General features: G+C 59.7%; 1 protein-coding gene across 3 annotated transcripts; it reads right to left on the bottom strand.

The window, feature by feature from the left end:
- Positions 1–216: 216 nt before the first annotated feature.
- On the bottom strand, positions 217–6,126 carry HSP90AB1 (heat shock protein 90 alpha family class B member 1). Of its 3 annotated transcripts, XR_014582977.1 has the most exons (13): positions 5,766–5,826; positions 5,443–5,586; positions 5,090–5,296; positions 4,649–4,808; positions 4,311–4,444; positions 3,567–3,875; positions 3,004–3,169; positions 2,629–2,819; positions 2,204–2,351; positions 1,748–2,016; positions 1,517–1,628; positions 965–1,298; positions 217–796 (listed from the first exon to the last, which is right to left on the bottom strand). XR_014582977.1 is itself a non-coding variant. In XM_083832644.1 (12 exons), the coding sequence occupies exons 2-12, from the start codon at positions 5,584–5,586 to the stop codon at positions 687–689; spliced, it is 2,172 nt and encodes a 723-aa protein (XP_083688770.1). In that variant the 5' UTR covers positions 5,995–6,126; the 3' UTR covers positions 217–686. The 3 variants fall into 3 exon arrangements, 2 of the variants coding, with proteins under 2 accessions (XP_083688770.1, XP_083688769.1); XM_083832644.1 differs by lacking the exons at positions 1,517–1,628; positions 5,766–5,826 and adding an exon at positions 5,995–6,126; XM_083832643.1 differs by lacking the exon at positions 1,517–1,628.
- Positions 6,127–6,601: the final 475 nt, after the last annotated feature.

The raw sequence follows: 6,601 nt of genomic DNA, 5'->3' as shown, positions 1-6,601 counted from the left end.
ATTAGACCAGCCCGCAGCAGTGTGCGCTCACATCCTGGCACAGCGTGCCCAGCTGGCGGGCACAGCTTGAAAACGTTCGTTCCGGGGCTGCGGGGCTCTGGCTGAGCTGCTGCCCAGCTGGGGATGTCCCCCGTGCAGCAGGGCCCCGTGTCACCTACCTGCACAACACGCCCCGCAGGGCTCGGCCACCGACACCGAACACAAGGGACCCCTCCGTGTAAACCAAGTCCATTTGGTACTTTAATTCCAGTAGAACAAAACATCAGAAAAAAATACATGAAAAATAACCAAGCCAACCAAAAGGCATCCTGCTCCGGGAGGCTGGGGAGGCAGCAGCTCAGAAGAAGGGCTCTCCCCACCCGACCGGGCAAGGGGAGCGTTCGATGCCCAGCGGTGCCGTGGGGTCCCACGGGGAGGGGGAAGAAGCCTGACCCCACCCGCAGCTCCATTCCCCATCAGTGGCTTAACACGAGCAGAAAGACACAGGAACAGGCACGCCTAGAGCTGCCTGAATCACTCACTACTGACAAGCAGGGAACCATGTCTCCCTTCCCACCCCCCAAATAAAAGCGAATCCAAAGACACCACCAAGGGGTCAGCAGCAGCTGGCGGGACCAGCCCCCCTTCTCAACAGAGGCGAGGTGGGGCGGAGGCCTGGCGGGAGACACAAGAGGTTTCCCCCTACTTTAGTCCACCTCCTCCATGCGGGATGTGTCTTCACCTCCCTCCAGAGCGGGGATTTCATCGGGGGGAGCTGCGCCGGGCTCCTCTGCGGTCGCCTCGTCTTCATCAATACCTGAGGAGAGGAGAGGGAAGGGAGAGGTGGATCACGGTGACGGGGGCAGGCAGTTTCGCAGCAGGTAAAGAAAACCCCGTTGTGAGGAGACCCGCAATAAGCTCATGCCTGACCAGCTGGCCTGGTCCAAGGCCTTCTCCAGGCCCGAGGAGCTGCAAGGTCACCTACCCAGCCCCAGTTTGATCATCCTGTAGATGCGGTTGGAGTGGGTCTGAGGATCTTCCAAGGAGAAGCCAGAGGACAGCAGAGCGGTCTCAAAGAGCAGCACCACCAGGTCCTTGACAGCTTTGTCGTTCTTGTCAGCGTCGGCCTTCTGACGGAGGGTTTCCACGATCGGGTGGTCGGGGTTGATCTCCAGGTGCTTCTTGGCCATCATGTAGCCCATGGTAGAGTTGTCCCGCAGCGCCTGAGCCTTCATGATGCGCTCCATGTTGGCTGTCCAGCCGTAGGTGCTGGTGACGATGCAGCAGGGCGAGGAGACCAAGCGGTTGGAGACGGTTACCTGACAAGGCGGCCAAAGGTTAGCAGAGCAAGGTCCCCACGCGCCCCAGCCTGCGCCCAGCCACAACAAACAACAACCCACGTCACTGCCCCGGGTTCACCTGGGGACAACCCGAAGCAAGCAGGGATCCTCCGGAGCAGCTCCAGGATCGCTGCACGCAACAGTCTGGACAGCTCAGCCAGCACCTTCAGCACCCACTACGCGTTTCCCACACTTACCCTCTCCCATCAATGCACGTATTTGGGTCAGTGCCCCTCGCCTGCAGCCTGGCTGCTTAGAGCAAGACGGTGCAGTGCATGCTGGGCCCTCCAGTCTCCTCTAGCGGCTCCTCTGCAGGAGATGAGGGAGATCAGAGGCGGGCATTGAGCTGGGCCCCTCGTCTGCAGCACGGAGCGGCCCAGGAGACAACACAGCCCTGGGCTGAGCTCCTCGCCCCTCGCCCCTCTCACCTTCTCCACCTTCTTGTCCAGGATCTCCTTCATGAGTTTGCAGAGGGTCTCAAACTTGGCCTTGCTCTCCTCCATCTTCTTTTTCTCCTCCTCATCCTCAGGCAGCTCCAGCCCCTCCTTGGTGACCGATACGAGCGTCTTCCCGTCGAACTCCTTGAGCTGCTGCACGCAGTACTCGTCGATGGGCTCCGTCATGTACACCACCTCAAAGCCACGCTTCCGCACGCGCTCCACAAAGGCCGAGTTGGCAACCTGCTCCTTGCTCTCCCCTGCGGTTGTGGGTTTAGAAGTGAGGTGTCACCGAGATGTAGGAGCTGGCAACAGCGTGACAAACAGCACCGCTCTCACAGACCCCAGCGTAAAAACCGGCAGCAGGACTTGCCTGGAAGAATTTGCTTCCAGTTTAGGCTAGCGGGCAGGTGATCTGCCGCACCGCTGTACAGAGACCCGGCTCACCTGTGATGTAGTAGATGCTCTTCTGGGTCTCCTTCATGCGCGACACGTATTCCGAAAGGGAAGTCACCTCCTCGCCTGACTGGGACGTGTGGTAGCGCAGCAGCTCCGAAAGGCGCTTTCGGTTGGTCGAGTCCTCGTGGATGCCCAGCTGGGGGCAGAGAAAAGATCCACGTGGTCCCCAGGATGGCACTTGCACACACCTGGGCCACCCCCGAGACACAACCATCTCCTAACCCTATCAGTCCTAGGCTGAGGGCAGCTGAAGGGGCCAGGCACACAAAGAGGCTCTCCGGGGCACTTTAGAGACGCCCCCCTGTACCCCAACACCCCACGCAGAGAAGACGTGGTACTGGAACAACCTTCTTCCTGCGGCAGACAGGTCACAGGGCCCTCCCTCCTTCAGGGGCAGGCTGCCTAGCTCTCACCTTCAGATTCTTGGAAAAGGCCTCGTAAAATTTCTTGTAGTTCTCTTTGTCCTCTGCCAGCTCCGAGAAGAGCTCCAAGCACTTCTTCACGATGTTTTTGCGGATCACCTTGAGGATCTTGCTCTGCTGGAGCATCTCGCGGGAGATGTTCAGAGGTAGGTCCTCCGAGTCCACAACGCCCCGGATGAAGTCTGAGTAAAGGAGGCAAAAAAGTCAGGTTAAGATCTCTCAGCTTCACCCCAGAAGTGCTAAGACAGTGGCTGCTGCGCCCCCACACCAGCTGGTGCCTCTGCCAGCTGCCCTGTACTGGGAGCAGTGCCACAGGGTGCGGGGGGCCTAGCCCAGACTGGGAGGCTGAGGCAAGGGGGCTCTTACTCAGGTACTCAGGGATGAGCTCATCGCAGCTGTCCATGATGAAGACACGCCTCACGTACAGCTTAATGTTGTTCTTCTTCTTCTTGTTCTCAAAGAGATCAAAAGGGGCACGGCGCGGGATGAAGAGCAGGGCCCGGAACTCCAGCTGCCCTTCCACGGAGAAGTGCTGCGGGGCCAGGAACAAAAAAACAGCTGCCTCAGTGCTCCCCCTTCAACACCTTCCCCCGGGACCCGCACAGGGCAAGGCTGAACTGCCGCTCCTCAGCGCTGGGAACAGCAGAGGGGCACAGCAGGGACTGCAGCATGCCAACAGCTGGCATTTCCCTCTTCAGCCCCACTGCTGCCCTGGAGAGAGAAGCCGTACTTCCCCACGGCCCACCACTCCCCTGCCCTGCTTCTAGGGGGGCACTGCCCACCCCTCTGCCTCCGCAGGACTCAGGGCAGGCTGGGGCACCACTAAGACGCCCAGGAGCCCTCAGCTCTGTACCAAAGCACAACGCAAGTGATGGCTTTTTGTACGCACCGGGAAGGGGCCCCCTGTCTCTGCGTGGCCCAGGACCCACCTTGACAGCCAGGTGGTCCTCCCAGTCATTGGTGAGGCTTTTGTAGAACTCGCCATACTCCTCCTGGGTGATGTCGTCAGGGTTGCGGGTCCAAATAGGCTTGGTCTTGTTCAGCTCCTCCTGGTCAATGTATTTCTCCTTAATCTTCTTGGTCTTTTTCTTCTTGCCTTTGTCTCCCTCCTCCTCATCATCAGAGCCCACATCCTCAATTTTGGGTTTCTCCTCATCCTTGGAATCCTCTTCTTCCTTCTCACCTTTTTCTTCCTCTGCCTCGTCATCACTGATCTCTTTCTCACGCTCCTTCTCCAGCTGTGGAGGAAAGGACAAGAAAATTGGGACCATGAGCCCAGGTCTAGCACCAAGCACACGTTATTAGGAATCCTGCTCCATGAGACAAATAGGTATTCTCCTGGGTGTAACGCAAGGTCCAACATATGCAACACCTGGAAACAAAGCTTATCACTAAAGCAGCACTCAGCTTCCAGTATCCATGTAACCAAGAACTGGTCAAGAGAATAGCAGGCCAATAAACCCTCCTCTCTCTGTGGCTGGTCTGGATGAGCTCCAGCTGCACCAATTCAGCGTGGCTGAATGTTTCACCTCCAATAAAATAAGCCCCCAGCCTCATTTTACCTCTAGCAATACAAGCTGGAAGCTGCTCTTTTCTGGCTGCTTCCTCCTCTCAACCCTCCTCACTCCTTCCTCCAGCTTTCCCGGGGTCCCCCCAGTTCTTCTCTTACATACATAAAGCGTGATGGGGTAGCCGATGAACTGGGAGTGCTTCTTCACCACCTCTTTGACTCGCCTCTCCTCCAAGTACTCTGTCTGGTCCTCCTTCAGATATAGGATCACTTTGGTGCCTCGTCCGATGGGCTCACCTGTAGCGTTAGAGGACAAAGATTTTTGCCTCAGAGCACTGTTTTAAAGGGCAGAGTACAACAGGGACTAACTCCTTGAGCCTAACCGCTGCTTGATATCTCAAAATTAACAAGAGTGATTAACAGGACAGCCCAGCTCTATGGAGAACCAGGGAAAGGGTCATGCCTAGCAGAGAGATGCACCTGGCTTTGTCCGACACGTACCATGGTCAGTCCGGACAGTGAAGGAGCCCCCAGCTGATGACTCCCAAGCGTACTGCTCATCGTCATTGTGCTTGGTAATGACAACCACCTTCTCAGCCACCAGGTAGGCAGAGTAGAAACCCACACCAAACTGCCCAATCATGGAGATGTCTGCACCAGCCTGTGGAGGTGGAGAAACACTAATGGAGTAGAAAGGACACAGAAAAGGTGAGCAACTGATTCAACCAACAAAGAACTGCATCGGTATGCACGCATTAAGGAGCGAGTGCCAGCAGGCAGCCAGCCCTACCCTCAGCACCTCCCTGCTACTGTAGAGGTGGGAAAACACATTCCAGGAGGCCAGCAGCTCCCATGGCCGGAAAGCCAGCAGGGCTGGGGTTATACAACAATGCCAGACTGCGCCCAGGCCCTTGGGATCCCAGACACCCCTAAATAACCCACCTGCAGAGCTTCCATGAAGGCCTTGGTACCGGATTTGGCGATGGTGCCCAGGTTGTTGATGAGATCAGCTTTCGTCATCCCGATGCCCGTGTCCACCAGGGTGAGCGTGCGGTCCCGGGGGCTGGGGACGATGTCGATCTTGAGGTCCTTACCACTGTCGAGCTTTGAAAGGTCGGTCAGGCTCTCGTAGCGGATCTTGTCCAGCGCCTAGGAGAGGAAGCGATGCTTCTTGCTGCCTCCCTGCCCAACACCCACCTCCCCTCACCGCCGCAAGCCTCGCAAGCCACCCAGGTCTCCCCAGAGGGCCCCCCCCCAGCCTCCCCCACGCCCCCAGCAGACGAGGGGCTGCTCACGTCGGAGGCGTTGGAGATGAGCTCCCGCAGGAAGATCTCCTTGTTGGAGTAGAACGTGTTGATGATGAGCGACATGAGCTGGGCGATCTCCGCCTGGAAGGCGAACGTCTCCGCCTCCTCCTCCTCGCCGCGCATCTCGGGCATCTGCGGGGGGAGCGCAGGGCGCTAGGGGTGGGGTGGGGTGGGGTGGGGTGGGGTGGGGTGGGAAGGGAAGGGAAGGGAAGGGAAGGGAAGGGAAGGGAAGGGAAGGGAAGGGAAGGGAAGGGAAGGGAAGGGAAGGGAAGGGAAGGGAAGGGAAGGGAAGGCCCAGCCCCGCTCCTCACCGTGCCGGCCGCGATCGTCCGCCGCAAAGAGCCGCCCCCGCCCCCCCGCCGCCCTTTTATAGGCTCGGTGCCGCCCCGCCCCAGCCGGCGGCTCCCTCCGCCTTAAAACGGCCACGGCCGGCGCTGCTTCCCGCCGCCGCTCAGCGGAGCCTTGCCACGGCCTCCCGACCCCTCATTCCCTCCTGACGGCTCATCAGACGCTGCGGCGCCCTCCTCTCCCCGCTCTCACCCGGCTCGGCGCGGCAGTCCCGGCGGTGGCCCGCCCCCCCCCTTCCCGGTGCTCGTTTAACAGCGGCGGGCCGGGAGGGGGGCGAGGGACTACTTCCCGCGGGCGGCGGCGGAGGAGCACGGCGAGGGGAGAGGGGGTGCGGCGGCTCTTCCAGAGGCTTCCAGAAGGGCGGGGGGCGGCCGTTGGGGGCGGCCGTTGGGGGCGGGTGGGTCCCGCGCTGCTGAGGGGGCTCGGCCGCCTGTGGGGGCTGTGAGGGGCCGGGGCAGAGCCGGCCCTGTCAGGGGGAGAGCCGCGCCGCCAGGGGGCGCTCCGGCTGTTCGCAGCCCCTCACCGCCCCCAGGGCTCGGGTGCTTCCTTCACAGCATCACGGGGTCACCTAGGGTGGAGGAGGCCTCCGAGATCACCCAGTCCAACCTCCGACCTAACACTAAGTACTCCACTAAACCATATCCCCAAGCTCTACATCTAAACGTCTTTTAAAGACCTCCAGGGATGGTGACTCCACCACCTCCCTGGGCAGCCTGTTCCAATGCCTAACAACCCTCTCAGTAAAGAAGTTCTTCCTAACATCCAACCTAAACCTCCCCTGGCGCAACTTCAGCCTGTT

This window comes from Anser anser (assembly GCF_964211835.1).
Source record: "Anser anser genome assembly, chromosome: 3".
Lineage (NCBI taxonomy): Eukaryota > Metazoa > Chordata > Aves > Anseriformes > Anatidae > Anser > Anser anser.
Note: the sequence above shows the minus strand (reverse complement) of the source record. Positions and strands in the feature narration are given on the sequence as shown.

Bases quoted from the DNA above. Each gene is read 5' to 3' on its own strand.
- HSP90AB1 (XM_083832644.1), bottom strand. From the start codon at position 5,586: ATGCCCGAGATGCGCGGCGAGGAGGAGGAGGCGGAGACGTTCGCCTTC. The intron at 5,297-5,442 runs GTGAGCAGCCCC...TTCCTCTCCTAG, and splicing joins TCATCTCCAACGCCTCCGAC to GCGCTGGACAAGATCCGCTA. The intron at 2,352-2,628 runs GTGAGAGCTAGG...CTCTGCCCCCAG, and splicing joins CCTTTTCCAAGAATCTGAAG to CTGGGCATCCACGAGGACTC.